The following is a 21,488-nucleotide window of genomic DNA, read 5'->3' on the forward strand; positions in this document are numbered from 1 at the left end:
CCTCGATAGGTGCGTTTTTTCAGATACTCTTATCAGTATTTAAACATGCTCCCGTCTGGCCCATCTTCCAAAAGCAAGCAGTGCTTGCCCTGTGTCCAGCACGTTATCCTACGTTTGCTACGCTGTGATTACTCTGTAGTACCTGCTCATATTTTTCCAGTAGGTAATTGTGTATTTGGTTATTTCCTTTGTTCCTCCACACAGTAAATATTTACTGAATCTTTTCTGTATGCCGAATGCCAGGGATATAGAGATGAGCGATTGATAGCTTCTAATTTCAGGGCGCTTACGGGGCACCGAAATTCCTCCTGAAATAGAAATTAAAAACTAGAAACTTACAGAGGTGCGGGTTTTTCTTTAGAGGCAGAGGTCCACTGTGTATGTAGGTGTTTTGTCCACTGAAAATCTTTTACCTCAACACCATGAGTCATTAGGGAACTGCAAATTAAAACCACAGTGAAATACTACGAACCACCCTGTAGAATGGCTATAATAAAATCACAGTCCCAACTGCTGGAAGGTGGCAGGACAGAGCTGGAGCTCTGCTCCGTTGCTGGTGGAAACGCAGAGCACAGCCATTCTGGGAAGCGGGTTGATAGGACTCCGTAATCTCATTCCTAAGCCTTCGCCCAAGAGAAATAAGATTATATGTTCAGCCAGAATCTGTACGTGCGTGTTTGTAGGGGCTTTAATTCCTAATTCCCAAAAGCTGGAAACAGCCTAGAGGTCCTTCACCTGGGACGCAGATTCACGAAGCGGAGCCGATCCATAGAATCCGTGGAATGCTGTCCCGCAGTGAAAAGGAACGGGTTGCCGATGCGCTCAACGGCGTGGATGAATGGCACATGTGCTGTGCCAGTGCAAGAAGCCAGACTCCAGAAACTACGTGCTGTACTATGTGGTTCCATTTATGTGACAAATGGAAAACACAAAACCAGAGGCTAGAAAGCAGATCAGTGGTTGCCAAGAGCTGGACGTAGGAAGAAAACTTGGCTGTAAAGGGGCACGGGGGAATTTTAGAGGGGATGGAACCGCTCTGTGTCTATTTGTCAAAACTCCTAGAACTATACATGCAAACGAGTGAATTTTCCATTTTGTAAATTACACCTCCGCAAACCTGCTGTGGAATTTTTTTGAGGCAACAGAAGAAAATTTTTTGTTGGTGGTGGTGTGGGCTATATTCACATTGTTTAACAGTCTAGATAGTATGAAGGAAGACGGCAAAAAGCCTCATTCCTACCCTGGCCCACCCAGCACCACCAAGTTTGTTATTATGGGTCTCGAAGTCTCTCTTACGCCAGGATCATCGTACATGCATATATGTTCTCTTTTTACTTCCTTCGAATGCAGAACACAGCTTGTGGATATCATAATTTTCTGCACTGGTCCCTTCACGTAGTAGGTAGTAAATAGTTGCTTTAGTATCAGTGTTTCAAGGTCTTCCATTATGAGCACATATAATTTATTTAGCCAATTCTCCCTTCACGGGGCCGGATTCTTCCCATCTTTTTCATTATATGCAGTGCTGCACGGAATAACCTTATACATACAGTCAGTTCTGCTAGAACGCTCGTGTTGGAAACAGATTTGTTCTAACGCAGTTGATCTGTCGGGGAACGGTCGGAGCTTGATGTGGGTTCTGAGCTCGCTCACGTGTGACCCCGTCCCTGAGAGAGACACTCGGTGAGCACAGAAAATCGTGGAATGGACTTGTGTCGGAATCCACAAAACACACGCACACACTCACGTCAGACTGTCGTCAGCGACTTCTTGAGTCACGCTGCCTACCCCTGGTGTTGCACCTTCCCTCCGACCCTCAGATTTCAGGTAACCCTCCTTCCTCCACTTCACAGAATCTCAACAAGCCACAGCCCTCCCCCACCCAGTTGCACAGGATCCTGCTGTTAAGTGCGTCACCAGTAGTTTTCGGGTGTTAGGCCCTTAACTGCGTTTTTGCTGGAAGCCCTGTGGTTCTTTGTTGCATGATTTTGCTTATTGTAGTGATTTGTGACCCATGATACGTGTTTATCACATTGTGCAGGACTGACCATACCGTGTGCGGGTGTATCTGTAGAATAGATTCCCAAGTGGAAAGGTCCAGAGTTTTAGGAGTTATATCCTGTGGGATCACTGTTGGGACAGGTTGAAGTCTATACAGGTGGTTGGTTTTTCCTTTTTCACAGAAAGTGTTTACGATCGAGCTGAAGGGTATGTGTCAGCACGACTTGGGAATAATACCACTCCTGTTCATCCTAAATGTGTGGGTGATTCTGGATGTGTGATGGTAATTAAGGAAGCTCTTCACATGTTGGTGGGAGGCAGAGAACCTCATGGAGGCAGGAATGTCTGAGGTGGGGACTTTTCTCCCTCTGACTTCTTCAGAGTCACCTGAAACAGAAAGAGGGCTTCAAGCCAAGAGACAAGAAGGGACTAGTTACCAGAATGGGCAGTGTCTGGTTGTGAGAGCCCATGGCGATCCAAAGCACATTCACCGAGTGCCATCCATGAAAGAATGGCCTTCAGGGGCCTTGGAAATCCCAGAGCTCAGACCTTGAGCCCAAGGCTAGGGCGCGCAGAGCAAAGGAATTTGCTAAGAGAAACCACTGCTTTCCTAAAGAATGTGAAGGTGAGGGAGGCAAAAATGGGAAACTAGGGAAAAAGTGTAGGAAATGGACCCGGGTAAATGTTTAAATGGACATTTAAAGTTTTCAAAAATACTCAGACCCTGCCAGCTTATTCGTCCACCATTTTTTTAAAGAGCTCTATTTAAAAACAAAATAACTCCTCATTGAGCGGGAAAACCCAACTACAAAAAGTCCACGCGAGGCCCAAGTTCCTTCAATACCAGCTTGCGCTACACTGGGGCCAGGAGGAAGTAAATGACCTTGACAAACAGAAGGACAATGGCACTTGACGCTTTCTCGATACCGTTTTTTCCATTTTTGTTTGGTTGGTAAAAATTGCTTTCTGTGTCAGAAAGAGGCCGTGTGAGCTATTATAACACTGAAGGCAAAAGTTACGAAAATAAATTAGGCAGAGCCCCTTTAAATAAGTTAGTATTTAAAACTGAACAAAGAAGGGAGTCACTTGTTTTCTTAGGTAATGGGAACACGGCAGGTTTGATCAGGAAGCTGGTGTTTAAACCTGTAATTTTCCTGTCACCAGTGATTTTGAAACCCTGCTCCATTGTTTGGGGATTTCACCGCTCGTTTCTGCATTTTTTCATAAAGACGCTGGAAAAGAATACCTCACCCGTTGTCAGTTCTTTTTGAAAACAGTAATTATTGATTCAGCTGAGCTGCTCGTTTAATTTATTACCTACTGAGGATTTCTCTATTGATATTTCTCTATTAAAATTTTGATTTGGGGGCATCTGGCTGGCCCAGTCAGTGGAGCGTGGGGACTCTTGATCTCGGGGTTGTGAGTTTGAGCCCCACAATGGGTATAGAGATTACTTAAACAAATAAAATCTTAAAAAGATTTTTTTAATTTAACATTAACATAATGATACCATAACAAGAAATGGAATTTTAAATTCTTCATCGTAATGGAAAACTCAGTTTGCATTCCTCTGAAGCCTCTTGCCTTTGTTATATAGTTAGAAAGATATATGTCCGTTCTCTACATGTTTTATGATGATTTGCTACAACCTTCTCGCTTTTAGAAAAATGCCTTGTGTTTTGACTCTTCTGGGTGATCTTAACATTGTCCATCTTCTACGTATAAAACTCAGTAGGAATTGGACATTAGGCTTATGTACGTAGGACTTCCGTGACTGTTCTTAAAGCTTTTTATTCTAAAGAAACCTCTTGGGGTACCTGGGTGGCTCAGTCGGTTAAGCGTCTGACTTTGGCTCAGGTCTTGATCTCATGGTTTGTAAGTTCGAGCCCCAGGCCGGGCTCTGTGCTGACATCTCAGAGCCTGGAGCCTGCTTCAAGATTCTGTGTCTCCCTCTCTCTCTGCCCCTCCTCCTATCATGCTCGCTCTCTCTCTCTCTCTCTCTCTCTCTCTCTCTCAAAAACAAACAAAAAAGAAAGCTCTTATTCTCTGGTTTCATAAATGCTAATCCAAGACTCTAGGGAATTGTCTATGTTATGTGATCAAGATGTTTATGAAGGAATACCTTTGGGAAAAGAGTGTGGCTCAGAGGCATTAGTTGGTTATTTGCTCTGTTCTCTCTCTCTCTCTCTCCTTCCCTCCCTCCCTCCCTCCCTCACAGACATTATTCTCATAATATCCCAGATTATATGCTCAGGAAAATGATAAAAGCAATGCTTTGGCACGGAGAAGAAATGTCCTCCTTTGCTTCTGCCTAGGTTTTTAAACACTTAACAGACTGATGTGTTTTATTTAAAAGATAGTATTTTCGACTCTCTTAAAATGAATTTGGATATTTTATTGTTATTCAGAAAAGAATATTTATTGAGGATTTCTCTGTGTCCCAAGCACTGTGCTGACTAATTCACCACCGGCCCTTTCTTCCCCCAGCACTCTCTGAGGAAGGCACTGTTGTGATCCCCACCCTACAGTTTGGGGACTGGGTGTTTATGGAGACACTTTCCCAGGGTCATACGGTTCGATGCATGAGCAGTAGAGACAAGGTGCCAACCCATTTCTGGTCCTCCAGAGCCAAACCCAATCACTTAAATAGATTTGCTTACCAGTTTGAACAAGGGGCATATTTGTCAAGTGATTAATATAAAAACAATTATTTAAAATATTTATTCTTTCCGGGCTCCTGGGTGGCTCAGTTAGTTAAGCGTCCGACTCTTGGTTTCAGCTCAGGTCATGATCTCACGGTTTCGTGGGTTCGCATCCTGCATCGGGCTCTGTGCTGGCAGCACGGAGCCTGCCTGGGATTCTCTCTCTCTGCCCCTCTCCCGCTCATGCTGTCTCTGTCTCTCTCTCGGAAATAAGTAAATAAAACTCCCCCCCCCCCCAAAAAAAATTGTATCCTTTCTTTAACCACTTAGCCCACAATTGCTTTGCTTATCCCTTCTTCTTGCCATAAACAGTAATGTTATTTCACATGAGAACTTGTTTTTACTTCAACCCTATTTTTAATTTTGCCAAATTTTGTGCTATTCGTGAGGCTGGCAGTTATTTCTTGATCGGATTTCCTTGTGATGCGACACCGTTTCATTCGAGACTTCGGTGCATCTTGTACCCAAAGAACGTGCTTTTAGGTTACGCCACTCCTCTTCCAAGGGTCCACATGAGAATGTGTTGAATTCACATAATCATGTCGTAGCCAAGTTAGGAAACTTTTAACTTTGGTTTTCGTCTCTTGATAGCTTTCTCCTGCTCTGTCACTGTCCCCCAACCCTGATACACATGGGCCGTGTATTCTAATGGCAGACTGCATAAAGTGCTTTCCAACCTGTGCGTTCTTGAAATAACCAAATGGTAGTATTCAAGGGGCCTTTTGGAAAACTCTTCCCTTATGTAAGGAACAGTTAACTTAATCATTGGGGGGACAGTCAAAAGGCTTAAAATTAGCTCGAGATTTCATTTAAAAGGGCATATTGGACAAGTTAACATTCTCTCTGGATGTGCCAAAGTAAGTAATGGTTTTATTTGGTGTTCACTGAAGAATTATGTTTTTGTATAGTATCTGCTAGCTATTTGTTTATTTGTTTATATCACAGCCAGGGGAGGGGCAGAGGGAGAGAGAGTCTCTGGCAGTCTCCATGCCCAGCGCGCGGGGCCCAAGCTCACAGCTGACATGATCCAAGCCAGAATTAAGAGTCTGACGCTCGGGGCGCCTGGGTGGCGCAGTCGGTTAAGCGTCCGACTTCAGCCAGGTCACGATCTCGCGGTCCGTGAGTTCGAGCCCCGCGTCGGGCTCTGGGTTGATGGCTCGGAGCCTGGAGCCTGTTTCCGATTCTGTGTCTCCCTCTCTCTCTGCCCCTCCCCCGTTCATGCTCAGTCTCTCTCTGTCCCAAAAATAAATAAACGTTGAAAAAAAAAAAAAAAAAGAGTCTGACGCTCAACCAGCTAAGACACCCAGGTGCCCCTTGTATCTGCTATTTAAAAATAACAGCTGTATCTCTTTTGCAAAGAAATTTTATGTTTTCAGATACCTGGGGGTTTGTGTTGAGTCAAAACCGTAAGTGTTTTGAGAAAAATATTTTACTCTCATCACGTTTCTCCGATTCTCCAGAAATTAGTCCCTTCACGGTTACCTCACCCCTGCCCTTCCTTTTTACTATGTATTAAGAAGAATCTGTTAGTTTTGTCTTTGTATTGCGAAGCAGTGAGGATTATGTAACGCCAACTGTTACGAAAGAGTTCTTAATTTTTAAAGCAGTTCTGTTTTTGTTCTCTTAAGTGACTTTCTATCTCTTTTCTCCTAACAAAGCAAATGAAAAAACACCCTTGCCGCCAGTGTGACAAATCTTTCAGCTCCTCACACAGCCTGTGCCGTCACAATCGGATCAAGCACAAAGGCATCAGGAAAGTTTACACCTGCTCGTAAGTCCTCATTTCTAACGTGCGAAGCACGGTAAAAGGATAATGCTAGAACTTTTCTACGGCTTTTCATATTTTGCCATTAACGCTCCATTTCTGTGCTGCAGGTTGTAGATTTCACTTTTTAGTGCTGTTCCATTGTTGCGACGTAACAGTTTCTTGACTGGGCCATAACACTTAACAACAGTAAAATAAACAGGAGTTTCTGGCATACCCTGTGTACGTGCCTGGGTCCTTCCTTACCTGTTGTCCAGAGGGATAGATTTTATATACCTGAGCGTTTTGGAGAAGTGGTTGCTTTGCAGGTGCACAGGTGAATGAGATGCTTTTTGGTCTCTATAAGCGCAGGGATTTGCCAGCTTTGATTGGCAGGTTGATTGTCCAGTTGACTGATTCAGAGCAGACCCTGATGGGGCCCGGTCGGGGACTCTGTCCTAGGCCGGACTGTTTTCCCTAACGCAGGGGCAGCCTTTTCCCAGCGCACACATTTGGCTCAGAGGTCAAAGTCAAGGAATGGAGTAGGCCAACACATCGAGTGGGTGGTGATGCCACTCTGGACCGTCCTGAGCTACCTCTTTGGATATGAAAATCGGAACTTGTTATATCGTTAGTGAAAAAGCTTTATCAGCCACTCAACCAGAACATGCCTCAAGTGAGCTGGTAACAGGCTTACTTACTTTAAGGCACTTCTCGTAACAGGGAGAGAACTAACAGACACAGAAGCCATGTAGCCAGCACGTAGCGTGTGACATGATCAGAGCAGGGCACAGAGGACCGTGTGTCTCAGGACACGCGTGATGGTTGGCTGTCTGTTCCTCAAGGCTTCACTATTCTTGATGAGTTAGGGAGAGTTGCTCGGGCAGGAAAACCGGGACGTAGACAACTCCTGCAGTGAAATTAAAGCCGGGAGTGATTTCGGTGAGGTGAGAACATTCTGTGAATCAGGCCTGCATGTTTGAGACTGCGCCGGAAGGATGGGAGGACTTAGAAGGAGGCCCTGGCTGAGAAGAAGGTAGGAAGGGAGTCTGGCGTGGCTTAGTCCTTCCTCCTCGGACGGGTTTTGTGTATTTCTCCCCGGAGACACCGTAAGGCAGTAAGATGCTCGGATCGTCTGGCCGATTTCCTTTGTGGTGCAGGGTTGGCACGGGCTCCCGGGGCTGCCCCTGCCGGGGAGGGGAGGGGGGGTGGTGTCTCTAACACGAAACCATCAGGGTGTGGGGCCAATCGTTACAACATCTCCAGAAGGCTTTTTGAAGGCAGTAAATTTGATTCTGCGTAAGACCATGAAGTATTTTCACCCTCCTTCACTGCAGTGGATTCTTGATGTCTGCCTTATGGCACCTGTAGTCACCACGGTCATTCACTTCTCTTTCTTTTTTTTTCCCTAAACCTGTTTTTGGTCCATTGCATTAAGAAAATGGCGAATTCTTATCTTCTAAAGAAAAACTATTCATAATCCACAGGTTTGGGTCCCCCCCCCCCCCAGAGATGAAATGAAAACTTAAAAGATTGACCTATATTGGCTATCTGTTGAGTTTTCTACATTTCAGTCAACTGAATGAACACATGAATTTCAGTGCTGTGATACCGAGTTTGTGCCCTGGTGAGGAATTTAACAGGGCCACACACCCTGTCTTCTCTTTGTTATGGCGGAGTGGACAGGAATAATTAACATCCACATGAAGGAATCCGGGAGGGACTTTTTCCATATTAAAGTATCTCTTATGCCGTAAATTTTGAGGGAACACGGAGTCATTGTAAAGAAAACTTCTGAAATTCGATACCCTCGATTTAAAAATGAAAGTCACCTAGAATTCTAAATGAAGTAACACTTTAACCAGATCTAGAGAATAAGTAAACACCCCAGCCAAACTGAATTAGGCTGATCCTACTGAGACGCCAAAACCGACAGAAAGCTTTCTACAGAAACCGCAAAAATGTTTCTCACACGCTGGAAACTGCAGTTCATGGCAGAACTGCTGTTTCATTTTGGGCCATCGGTATTCGCAAAGATCTTTGTTTGTTTGTTCGTTTAAGTTCATTTCTTTCCTTTTGAGAGAGAGAGTGGGGGAGGGGCGGAGGGGGGTGGAGAGAGGGTCCCAAGCAGGCTCTGCGCTGGCCGTCAACACCGAGCCCCACGTGGGGCTCAAACTCACGAACCGTGAGATCGTGACCTGACCCGAAGTGGGACGCTTAACCGACCGAGGTACCCAGGCGCCCCTCACACAGATCATCTTGACCCCGCTGAGCGTAGTGTTGGCTGGCGAAGGTCCCTTCGGTAGAGAGGGTGTTCTTCGGCGTGGGGTACTTTTCAGCAGGCAGGTTACCTCCTTGTCTTTGCCCCACAGGCACTGCCCAGACTCTAGGCGCACCTTTACGAAACGGTTGATGCTGGAGAAACATATCCAACTCATGCACGGAATCAAGGATCCTGACTTGAAAGAAATGACAGAAGCCACCAACGAGGAGGAAACAGAAATAAAAGAAGATGCCAAGGTCAAACATGGCAAATGTTCTCTTTACAGTGAAATTGTGTTGACTTGCTTTTTCCATTCACTCTCTTCGTTTAAGTTCCGCCGCAGTTACCCAGGACTGTGCGCAAAGCTTATAAAACAATAGGTCAGCTCCCCGTACACCCATTCTTATCTTTCATCCTGCCCCTAAAAGGTATTAAGTTTCTTCTACATCTTTCCAGAAGCAGCTTGAGGGATCTACTTGTGTACAGAAATGATAAAATTTTCTGTGGACGCTCATCAGTTGGCTCTTAGCCAGAAGGTAGAAAGCTAGATGGCTTTTCTGGTTGGCAGTATGTCGGTTGTGAAAGGTACCAAGTAAAAATGAAGGGGTTCTCCTTAGTTTCGCTTCACGATGGTAAAAGATAAAACCATACATCTCTGCCTTATTTCTTAGGTCAGTGGCTAGCAAACTTGAACCAGCAGCAGGACCGTTAACGTGTGTGTTAGGCGTGTGTGTGGCAAGCGCGATCGGAGAGGCAGCAAGCAGTTCGGCAGACATTTAGGAGATCTCTCTGCTGGCTTTGGCACTGGGCTGTGTCTGGAATGTCACACTGGGTTACAGCCCGAGTGTGCGCGATGGGAGGGCCGATCACTGAGTAAAGCCTAATCAGGATACAAGTCCGACTAGTGTCTCGTTAGTTTGTAATCTTCTCCCCTCCAGTGGTGGGGGTGGGGGTGGGGGTGGGGATGGAATTAAAGGATGCACGTGCAGGGGCAGCTCCAGGTCAAGACCATGTATGAGTGGTGCCCTGTCAACAGGACAGAGAAGAGGTGGGCCACAGAGCGGGCAGGAGGGGGTGTCCCTCTGGCTTGGACTTCTGGCCAGCTGGAAACGAGGGATTTAATGTGGCTCAGATTCAGGCAGATGGGAGCAGGAGGGGAAGAGCATGGCCTGCGGGTCAGCCGTGTGACGAAGGTGAGTGTGCGGGAAAGCTCGGCTCCCAGACCAGCCGGGCTTCTAGCAGCTCTCCATCCCAGCCTCAGGAAAGGCAAAGTCCTGACCTTTTCTCTGCCCCGCCCCCTGCCTCCCGTCCACACCACCTGGTCACGGCTGCAGCCCCCTGGCCTCCCTTCTGTCCTCCAGGCTGCCTCCCGCCTCGGCTCCCCCGCCCGCCTGGACGCCTGTCCTCACCGCAGCGGGCCGCTGTGCCAACGTCACCCACACCGGGGCCGTCTCTGACTGTGCCTTGCAGCCTAACAACCCCGCCCCCTCTGCTTCCCACCCCCCATTCCATGCCCCGCTTTGCTTTCCTGGGGCCGCTGTGGGAGCCCCCGAAGCCCGAAGCTCACACCACTTGTCCCAGCAGCTCTCGGGGCCTGGGAGAACTGGTGGTTTGTCACCCGCGGGGCAGAGCGATTTTCACGCGTGTCGTCCACGTTGTTCTCTTCCCTCCAAGGTTCCCAGTCCCAAGCGCAAGTTGGAAGAACCCGTGCTGGAGTTCAGACCGCCCAGAGGGGCGATCACCCAGCCGCTGAAGAAGCTGAAGATCAACGTGTTCAAGGTTCACAAGTGTGCCGTGTGCGGCTTCACCACCGAAAACCTGCTGCAGTTCCACGAACACATCCCTCAGCACAAGTCAGACGGCTCCTCCTACCAGTGCCGCGAGTGCGGCCTCTGCTACACGTCGCACGTGTCGCTGTCCAGGCACCTGTTCATCGTGCACAAGCTGAAGGAGCCGCAGCCGGTGTCCAAGCAGAACGGGGCCGGGGAGGAGAACCAGCAGGAGAACAAGCCCAGCCGCGAGGACGAGGCGCCCGACGGCGCGGTGTCAGACCGGAAGTGCAAGGTGTGCGCAAAGACGTTCGAGACTGAAGCTGCCTTAAACGCCCACATGCGGACACACGGCATGGCCTTCATTAAATCCAAAAGAGTGAGTTCGGCCGAGAAATAGCCACAGACCTTCCTGTAAGGAGAATCCCTGTCCACATTGGAATCAAAGAGACATTTTTGTTACAAAAAGTTTGCAGTATAATAGAGTTAACAGTACTGTCTAGGCTGTTGCAATATATTCTCTTCCAGTGTACCTTCTCCACCTGGTCGTGTATATCCTCCTCGATAAGTATGAAAACAGTATTTGAGTTTCAAAGAGTTTGTATATATTTAAATGAATAACTTTTTATACTCTTTGTTACATGTTTGTATCAGTATTTAGTGAAAAAATGTTTTGAGGTTTTCTTTTCTCGGTCTTTGGTTTTTTTGTTTGTTTGTTTGTTTGTTTGTTCCTTGGGTTTTGGTTTTTGGTTTTTGGTTTTTTTGGGGGTTAGACTTTTTTTTTCTTTTTGTACTGTTTCTTTAAACACAGAGTTCTTAGCAACAGGGGCAGTTCCTGAATTCAAATAAACCATTTTGTATGTTACAGATTTGAATGGGTTAACTAATTGCAGGCTAAGATAATGCCTTTTTTAGTGTTTTTAATTTTTAGAATTCACTATATAAATTGTAGGTTATTGTGGGTCTCAAAAACACTAGGGACTTTTAAGTGTCTTAGCACTACCCTCAACGTGCCTGCTCTAAGCCGGCGAGTGCACCTGTCCCGTGTGACCGCACTCCGGCGTCTGGCATCTTCTTCCAGGCCACGCCCGACCGTGTTTAAAGCAGCCTGCAGGTAGCTTCCTTCCCAGTGATGGATCAGAACGTAGGCCAGGCCTCTACAGTAAAGCGCATGGATTATCCTCCGCTCCATTCCGGAACGGGGAAGAAGGGCGTTGCCAGGGGAAAACCAGGGGCTGGGGGTTTTTCTGGGCCGATCTGCAAGGCTGGCTGAAAGAACACAAGGAGATCAAGTCACCCAAGGGCTGGACTACTGTAACAGTGACACATATGTAGCTAGACCAGTAGATTTAGATAGTCGAGTTTTTGTCATGGAATTTATTAACTCCTACGAAGACACAACTAAAAATATCAAGTATTTCTCTGGCTCTTGACAGGAACAAAGAAAAAAAAACTCCCAGTTGACTTAACCCTTCTGAACCCTTTGCCGTCGAAAGAGCTGGCGTTTCCTGTTCTGGGGTGCTACTGCCAAACGTTCTGGTACTTGGAGTTGAGATGCACAACTCCACCTCCGACCTATCAATGCAGCAACCCGCGTGTCGCGATCGGCCGCTCGGTCACGCGCTGAGCCGCCCGGCCTCAGTTCGGTCATTTCAATAAGTCTCTTTAATATTAGTAGTTCCGCTTTATCAAAGCACAGCAGGGGTGGGCACTCCTCTGTCCCTTCCGTTTATAGTTCTCTGGGAGCGTTCCTATTTTTCAGTTTTCATTTCTGTGTTTTCTTTGGCATTTTATACCTTGTATTTATCCCGGAACACGTTTTGTACTTTTTATTTTTACGAAAAAGGAATTCCGTTTTGTGTATATATAGGCACTTGCATGATATGCTGTAGTCAACGTTCGGTTCCTCGGAAGGTCTCGGCGCTGTCCGCTGTTACGCACTACATCCGTCATAACTGTATTAAACACATTTCGTATGTAAATAAACGTGGGACATTGGCCCTTGCGCTTCTGTGAGAGAGTCATTGATGGTGGGTCTCTGACATCTTCGTGAAGTTTAGGAAGCGAGTAGTCGCAGGGACAGGACTACAGGATGTTGCAGAACTCTTTCCCCCTCCGGAGAATGGCACGTGCGTTCTCGTTAGCGCTCCGCTCTTTTGTCGCTTTCTCGTTGACTGCCATCGATTTCGTGGGTATAACGCAAGGGCGTCATTAAGTATTCCCAGGCTTGAAATTCAATTGCTGTTACTTGTTCTATTTATACTTGTATTGCTCTAAGGTGTATTCATAGCACTTTCATGTGTTTCTGCATTTGAACCTTGCAATAAACCTGTGCGGTGGGCCGCACGGGTCTTAATGGTCTAGTTTTACAGTTGAGGAAGCTGAGCTCCGATTCCGTTCTTTGCCTGAGCCCTCACAGCTGGTAAGTGGCTTTGCGTATTAGAACCCAGACGCTCTTGCTCGAAATCTTAGCGCTCGCTCTCTGTGTTTATGTACATATTGACAAATATTCATTTACTGAACAATAAAAAGTATGTGCGAAACACGACACTAGAATTTTTGTTTGTGGCGCTATCTGGCTTTTATAAGAGAAACCGGAAGTCTCTCTACTCTTAAATCCCCCAGAAATGCTTGCTAATGTAAAGTTAGCATCTCTAAATGCCTAGCTGAGCATCCAAGAACGTTTCGAAAAATGCCCTGAGATCCAAAAGGAAAAAGCAGTAGAGATCCAGAGTAGCCCAGCACACAGGGCTGTAGCCACGGGAGGGAGCCTGGTTGATGCACCTGGAGAGCGGCCTGGTGAGCTGGAAGACAGGTCGTGAAGAAATGACCTGGAATACAGCACACAGGTAAGGAGGTGGGACGTACGGACGAGCTTCGAAGTCCAGAAGGACAAAATAGCAAGACTCCTAGGAGTTCCAGGAAGAGGGAGCGGAATTAGCAAGGGCCTCTGTGGACAATTCTTAGCCATTAACGGAAGACGTGAGTACTTGGGGTAACATGGTGTACGTGCTGAACAGAAGCCCACGGTGGGACTCGTGAGTTGCACCCATTCTTCCTTGGCGGTAGACCTGGATAGGGCGGTGGATGCGAGCATTTGGGAAACGGGGCATATTCAGACCAAAGGCAGAAACTGGGGCATGCTCCGTGAATTCTTAGGAAGCCCGTCTCCTCTCTTGGGTGGGGAGGTGGAGCTGAGGCTTACAGGATAGGCTCAGGCCAACTTGTAAAGAGCCTTGAATGATAGATTGAGGGGTTTGTACTCAGATAATGGATATTTGGACAGGGGAGTGGTATAACCAGACTGGTCGGTGGCCGTGTTTTGGATGGATGGTGGAGGGGTGTTTCAACCACGATAGGTTAGATTCTGCTGTGGTTACAACCCTAACTCTCAATGTCTTAAAACAGCAAGGCTTGGGGCGCCTGGGTGGCTCAGTCGGTTAAGCGTCCGACTTCGGCTCAGGTCACGATCTCACGGTTTCTGAGTTCGAGCCCCGTATCGGGCTCTGTGCTGACAGCTCGGAGCCTGGAGGCTGCTTCGAACTCTGTGTCTCCCTCTCTCTGTCTGCTCCTCTCCCGCTCATGCTCTGGCTCTCTCCTTCAAAAATAAATAAAAACATTAAAGAAAATTTAAAACAGCAAGGCTGGTTTCTTGGTCACCTTGGATGTTTGTTGTGGGCTGACTGGAGACATTGCTCCAAATCTTGTCCCCTTAACCCTCTGTCACAAAAGTTGCTGGTTCCCGTGGCAAAGGAAACGTGCGATGAAATGCTGTGGCCCAGAAGTGATAGATGTTATTCTTCACAGCTCATTGGCCAAAACCAGTCACGTGTTCCCACCTCCTCACAAGGAGGCTGGGAGTACCATCCTACCAAGCGCCCAGAAGAGGAGGCTGCACATACTTGGGCAGCATAAATGGCCATCAAGGACCAACGTTTAAATCGGTATAGGCATGGTGTCGACCCAGCCATCATCATGAGGACTTAGCCCAGGGTGGGAAGGTCGGCCTGGAAAGGAGCTGTGCTTATAGGTGGCATTTCAGAAGTGGTATCAAGAGAAGATTCCGTGCCGTGGAACACAAAAGAGGGAACCAGACTTCTTTCTTTTGAGGTTTAGATTACTTAAATAGAAATACGGAAGTCAAAATGACAGCTGGTTATGGGAAAGTTTGCACTCTAGATATACACACAAGGTATGTTTTTGTTGGACGATTTTATCAGTAATTTAGTAACAGTAATGCATAAAGAAGAATGCCAACAAGGTGATGAAGACTAATAAAATGAAGACATCTGCTCAGACTTCCTGGCGTAGACCACTTCTTCCTCCCAAACACATTCTCTGCCAATTCTTGGCTCCTGCTCCAGGAAGTATTCCAAAGAACAACTGTTCCGCCCCGAAGCTCCGGTGGGCGCTTCTCCAGGTCAGAGGGCTAGTGAGTGCTGTCCCAGGGTCTTTGACCAACAGGGAAATTTACTGTTGGAAACTTTGGCCAAGGTAAATATATTATTTCATGTTACTATATTCATCATGCTGTGAGCACTGGTCTTTTGTTTGAGAGAGAGAGAGAGAGAGCGGGGGTCTAGAGGGGCAGAGGGAGAGAGAGAATCCCAAGCAGGCTCCACACGCTGCGAGGAGCCCAAGGTGGAGGTCCATCCCACGACCCTGGGATCGTGACCTGAACCCAAATCAAGAGTTGAATACTCAACCGACTGAGCCACCCAGGCACCTTTTTTTTTTTTTAAGAAGCCCAAGCAGAAGGGGTGGGAGGGGCGTGTGTGGAAGAAAATACAGTTGGAGAACTTCATAAAATAAAATATGACTTATTGGAACCATTGAACTATCCAAAGAATTGTCTGAAAATAAAGAGGGATGTGCTAACTGTGGAACGCTGCTTGTACCATTTATAAATGTTACACCAAAACACGCTCCCCTTGGGAATCAGAAGCCGTCAGGGTCCCATATTGGAGCTCTTCATCCTAAGTGTACATTTTCTAAATAAGGAACCTAGAGTTTGTTACCTTAAACACTTGGCTCCTAATCTGCCCGACTCATTCTTTGCTTAAATGGACCCTTGAATCTCCTTGTGTACTTCGAGTTTCTTTTTGCAGTTCTGAACCTCCTATCCCTACAGAGTTCACTGTCAAGTTTTGGGATAGGACAGTGTGCACTTAGATCTTTGCAAAGAGCCTCTCTTTCTTCGCCAGAAGCTTCTGGACTAGCCGGTTGTATTTGCATTGTCACCATCGCCCCCAAACCTCCTATTTTGAAATAGTCCAGCCTTGGTCCACACGATTTGGCTAAGAGGCTGAATCTGAAACTTGGCTACTGCTAGTTTTCCCTATAGAACAGAACATTCTCTTTTCACATCTGTTTCTCCCTCCTACTGTCCTGGTAGATTTTGATGAACATTTTAGTAGACTCAATGCAGTGGATGATAAAGCTGTCCTCAGCCTATGTTTTTCTGGGGGTTTGCTCATTTCTATTCACTATCTTTATTGGAAAGGTAGATCTGGGAGTGCCCAGCATTAGATCCTTTATGAATTAGGCTCTTAGCAGGACACAAATAGCACACTAAGAAAGGTTTAACTTCAAAGAAATTAAGGAAGGGATTATCGCAGAAGGTGGGGCCTGGAGGCACCCCGGGACTTAGCAATGGTGGGGAGCCCTTACCAGCCCCAGGCCTGCCGAGCAGGGCCGGGCCTAGAGCCACAGTGAAGCGAGGAGGGTGTGGGATGGAAATTAGAGGGAAGCTCGTTGCCACCCACTCAGAGATTTCCTGCCATCACCTCCCACTGGCCAAAGCCAGTCTAGAAGACAAGCCCCAGTAACCCGGAATATCAGTGTGCTGGGCACAGAGCAGGACAGAGAAGGATGCACGATGGATCTGGGGTACCGGAACAGTGTAACGATCAGACGCCTCGCACAAGCTTTCAGAAAAGCGCGCTTCAAGGGGCGCCTGGGTGGCACAGTCGGTTAAGCGTCTGACTTCAGCCAGGTCACGATCTTGCGGTACGTGAGTTCGAGCCCCGCGTCAGGCTCTGGACTGATGGCTCGGAGCCGGGAGCCTGTTTCCGATTCTGTGTCTCCCTCTCTCTCTGCCCCTCCCCCGTTCATGCTCTGTCTCTCTCTGTCCCAAAAATAAATAAACGTTGAAAAAAAAAAAAAGCGTGCTTTGTACTTGTTTCATTGCCTACGTGCATTTTGTCCCCTTGTAGGCTGGCTGTTCGCTGCAGCAGGGCACTTTGGATTCCACATTTACTTTTTCTTTCTAATTACTTCTCCAGGTTTATCCTGGAATTATACCCTTTCCTTAGTGGTTATTTTTACCTAAGGAAACAGAATAGCGTTTCCCAGAAAATATTCTTTGCTACTTTCCAAATTCAATTTACGAGGTTAGTTCTGACTCCTGAAACAGCGCCGTTTATAATGTGTCACGGTATTTAAAGCAACTGATTATTCAATTTTGCTTTGCTATTTTATCACAAGCTGCTTATTCTGGAGCTCTTCTTATAGTTACGATTGTAAATTATACTACCATAGCAGTTCTGTTTCTAAACACAGTCCGTCGCAAGACGACGTACTCATCTAGGGGAACTCTATAATTCCAGTCCACTGTATCACACCTCCAACTCAGTTCCAGAAAGTGTGGGGTTAGTCCAAGAGTAACTTTCTGACCTTCAGGTCAGGTTACGCCAAGTTTAACTCGATCGGGTGTTTCTGGATAATAAACATCAATTTTTTTTTCTCTCTCTCTCTTTTTCTTTTTTTTTCCTTAAGAACAGGGCAAACACAGATCTGCTGACTGGAGAGGGTGGCCTGATACTGACAAGTCAGGAGGAAGCGGAACCACATATGACAAAGGGAATGACCCTACCATGGAAAGGGTAGAAGATGTGTCTCTAAGTCGGGATGATGGGCATTTATCTTGGCTTTGTCGGTTGGCCGTCTGACCTCTTTCCAGGGTGGGGGAGGCTGCCGTGGCTCGAGTCTCAGCCAGAGATGGGTCTTCGCTCCTTACTCTGGAAGCCTGAAGGTCCCCCTCCCTGACCCCCAGCAGCCAAACGGCAGGCACAGAATGGCCGCTACTTGGCCAAAACGTTGCTTCTGCTTTGACTATTGGGTTAAAGTCGCCAAGAAGCAGGGACACGTGCCACGTAGTCATTCTGGTGGCATGGTGACAGTGACATTCCTCGGCATCTCTTCTTAGCGGGGAGCTGGTCTGCCTTCAAGGAGCCGCTGACCTGTTTGGGATCCGGGCAGTGCTGTCATCACGGTGGGACATTTTCTTTTTTTTTTTTTTTAATTTTTTTTTTCAACATGTATTTGTTTTTGGGACAGAGAGAGACAGAGCATGAACGGGGGAGGGGCAGAGAGAGAGGGAGACACAGAATCGGAAATAGGCTCCAGGCTCCGAGCCATCAGCCCAGAGCCTGACACGGGGCTCGAACTCACGGACCGTGAGATCGTGACCCGGCTGAAGTCGGACGCTTAACCGACTGCGCCACCCAGGCGCCCCACGGTGGGACATTTTCAAAGCCCGGACTCTCGCTTCCCTCTGAATAAGACACCGTCGGAGCAACATGACAATATCAGTTGTATTAGAAGAGACTTGGCCAAGGCGAACAGAAGGGTGTGCGTGTCAATAGCCGTGAGACCCCAGCACACCTTCCCTCCCCACCTTCCTGTCACCTCACCAGCCTCGTGTCCTGCCTCATTTCCCTTGCCCCCCAGTTCCTGTGGTGCCCTGTTCGCATGCCTTTCCCAGGGCCTGCCACTGGCTGTTCCCTCTGCTTGGCATGCCCTTCCCTCAGTTATTATTTCCACGAGGGCCTTTTCCTTTCTCTCTGGTTTGTTCAAAAGTCACTTCCTCAGAGAGCCTTTCCAGGTCACCTTGCTGTGACCCAACAGCGCACACCCTCTGGCCTCTCTCTGCTTCTTTTTCTTTCTTATTTATTTACTTTTTAATTTTTTAACGTTTATTTTTTAAAGAGGGAGAGACAGCACAAGCGGGGGCGGGCAGAGAGAGGGAGGGAGACACGGAATCCAAAACGGGCTCCAGGCTCCGAGCTGTCAGCCCAGAGCCCGACGTGGGGCTCGAACCCACAGACCGCGAGATCGTGACCTGAGCCAACATCGGATACTTAACCGACTGAGCCACCCCGGGGCCCCTCTCTCTGCTTCTTTACCCAGCGGTATCTCTCCTCCCGGCACTTAGCACCCCTGACATCACATCTTATTTGTCAACTGTCCGTCGTCCTCTGGAGCTTTTGCGCGAACCCTGCCTGCTTTGTAATCTGTGGCTACGTATCCTTTCCTCAGAAGAGGCGTTTTCCATTTTGCAGCCTGAGAGCAGCAGGTGCCGGTTCTGTTTTCTCCATCAGGTTGATCTTTATTCTTGTCGGCAAAGACAAATCCTCGTTTTCTCAAAGCCAGTGCCAGATGAAGGCGGCCGAATGGCCTTTCCTGGAGAGCTAGTTACTTGAACGAGATGACAGTGGCATTAATGGTGGCATCAGCTGATTGCCACGGCCGCAGGAAAGGATAGAGATCTGCTTTCAGGAAGGGAAGGCGTTCTTTCTGTTCAGGTTCCGTGTTTACGCCCAACACATCGCCTTGCGTGAAACAGGTGCCTACAAGGTCATCCTAAAACAACCACATTCCCTTGAGCCTCGATCAGTCATAATTTTATTTCTCAGAGATTGGGACAGGCATTAGAAGAGTCCTGAGCTATTACCCACAAGTAAGAGCCTCTTTTTCCTTTTTACATACGTGGGATTTTAAGATCTTTTTTTTTTAATGTTTATATTTTGAGAGAGAGAGCGTGCAAGCGGGGCAGGAGGGGGGGTCGAGACAGAGGGGGACAGAGGATCTGAAGCAGGTTTTGCACCAACAGCAGACAATCTGATGTGGGACTCGAACTCATGAACCGCGAGATCGTGACCTGAGCTGAAGTCAGAGGCTCAAATGACTGAGCCATCCAGGTGCCCCTTAAAGTCATTTCAGATGGTTTTTATTGTTAATGATTAAAATGTGGATGTGTGGGGGTGTCTAGGTGGCTTAATCGGTTAAGCTTCTGGCTTCGACTCAGGTCATGATCTCACAGTTTGTGGATTCAAGCCCTGCATTGGGCTCTCTGCTGTCAGCGCAGAACCCGCTTCAGATCCTCTGTCTCCCTCTCTCTCTGCCCCTCCTCTGCTTTCTCACTCTCTCTTCCAAAAATAAACATTTAAAAAAATGTGGACGTGGGTTCTGCTCATTATATTTCCCCCGGTTGATGAAAGCTGGAGTATTTAACACAATAACAAGAGCAGAACCGCTCCTAGTTTGAGTGACTAGACCATGGACAACAAGGTGGAAATCAATTCTGGTGTCCGAGATTTTTCTGTTTAGTCATTCTTTTTATTATTATCACTATTATTACATTTATTTATTTTTGAGAGACAGAGTGAGACAGAGCGTGAGCAGGGGAAGGGGCAGAGAGAGAGGGAGACACAGACTCCGAAGCAGGCTCCAGGCTCCGAGCTGTCCGCACAGAGCCCGATGCGGGGCTCGAACCCACAAACCATAAGATCATGACCCGAACCGAAGTCGGACGCTTAACCGACTGAGCCACCCAGGCGCCCCTCTGTTTATTCATTCTTAAATTTCCAAATGACCTGAACCTCTAGTGTCATCCAGCCTCCTCCACCACCCTTATTTTGAAATGTAGGAAGATAGTTAAGTGCGCGAGATACGTTTGGAACGGAGAGCTCTAATAACTACTAACTCACATTGTTCGTGACTCAGGACCTCCCATTTAATCCTAGAAAACAACTGCTTGAGCCATGATTTTACAACTTCACAGATGGGGAAACCGAAGCAGTTAATCCCTGACCCCTTGTTTCTGGTGCCAGATTAGGTCCCCTTTTTATTTTATTTTATTTTTTTTTAATTTTTTTTTTCAACATTTATTTATTTTTGGGACAGAGAGAGACACAGCATGAACGGGGGAGGGGCAGAGAGAGAGGGAGACACAGAATCGGAAACAGGCTCCAGGCTCTGAGCCATCAGCCCAGAGCCTGACACGGGGCTCGAACTCACGGACCGCGAGATCGTGACCTGGCTGAAGTCGGACACTTAACCGACTGCGCCACCCAGGCGCCCCTAGGTCCCCTTTTTAAGTAGAAGTTACTGTTCTCTCCGTGTCGCTCCGGGTTGGCTGTTATCGGTCATTTATTTTGCATTGAACTTTCTACTTCAATTCAAGGACAACTTCAGACGTGCGTAGTAACAAACGAACGCCTTGATGGCAGACAATAATTTTGAAGGAAGACTCGGAAGGTTTCAAGGTCAGAGAAGACCTTCAAGGTCAGAGATGACCTTCAAGGTCATTGGTATAAGCCCCACGGGATGCTGGACCTCTTCTCTAACACCCTCATCCGGGATTCATCCAGTATTTGACCGTTTCCCAGGTTGGAGACATCTATACTGTATAAAAGAGCCCCGTTCATCTTTGGAGAGGTTGGGCTACTAGAAAGTTCTTTTTTATTGTGTTAAGACTGTCCCTTGGTAATGTGATCTAATCTATTTTTTCAAGAAACGAATTTTTAAAAAGATTTTAAAGTGTATTTATTTTGAGAGAGAAAAAGCACACTCATGAGTCAGGGAGGGGCAGAGAGAGAGAGAGAGAGGGAGAGAGAGAATCCCAAACAGGCTTCTCAGTATCAGCACAGAGCCTGACACGGGTTCACGGGGCTTGAACCCACAAACCGTGAGATCGTGACCTGGACTGAAATCAAGAGCCAGCCGCTTAACCGACTGAGCCACCCAGGAGCCCCTCTCCTAGTACTTTAAATGTATTATTTAAATCTCAAAATACCTCCAAGAGGTCAGGACCATTATCCCAAGTTTCCAGATGAGGTAACTGGGCAGAGAGACTGCTGGGGTCACCCAGTAGGTAAGGGTCAACTTTGCTCTCGGCTAGCGTGTAAATTGCCTCTCGGAAAAGCGTGAAAAGGGCGGAGTGGCTG

At 47.3% G+C, this 21,488-nt stretch overlaps 1 protein-coding gene across 11 annotated transcripts in view; it reads left to right on the plus strand.

Annotated features, from left to right (window-relative positions):
- Positions 1–12,484, plus strand: part of ZNF532 (zinc finger protein 532) — a 109,742-nt gene extending 97,258 nt beyond the window's left edge. For all 11 annotated transcript variants that reach the window (XM_047827692.1, XM_047827684.1, XM_047827686.1 and 8 more), the window contains 3 exons: positions 6,362–6,474; positions 8,820–8,967; positions 10,385–12,484. In XM_047827692.1, the coding sequence (XP_047683648.1) occupies positions 6,362–6,474; positions 8,820–8,967; positions 10,385–10,879 (756 nt within the window). In that variant the 3' untranslated portion in view covers positions 10,880–12,484. The remainder of the gene's footprint in view (positions 1–6,361; positions 6,475–8,819; positions 8,968–10,384) is intronic.
- The last annotated feature ends 9,004 nt before the right edge of the window (positions 12,485–21,488 follow it).

Source organism: Prionailurus viverrinus, chromosome D3 (assembly GCF_022837055.1).
Source record: "Prionailurus viverrinus isolate Anna chromosome D3, UM_Priviv_1.0, whole genome shotgun sequence".
Taxonomy (NCBI): Eukaryota; Metazoa; Chordata; class Mammalia; order Carnivora; family Felidae; genus Prionailurus; species Prionailurus viverrinus.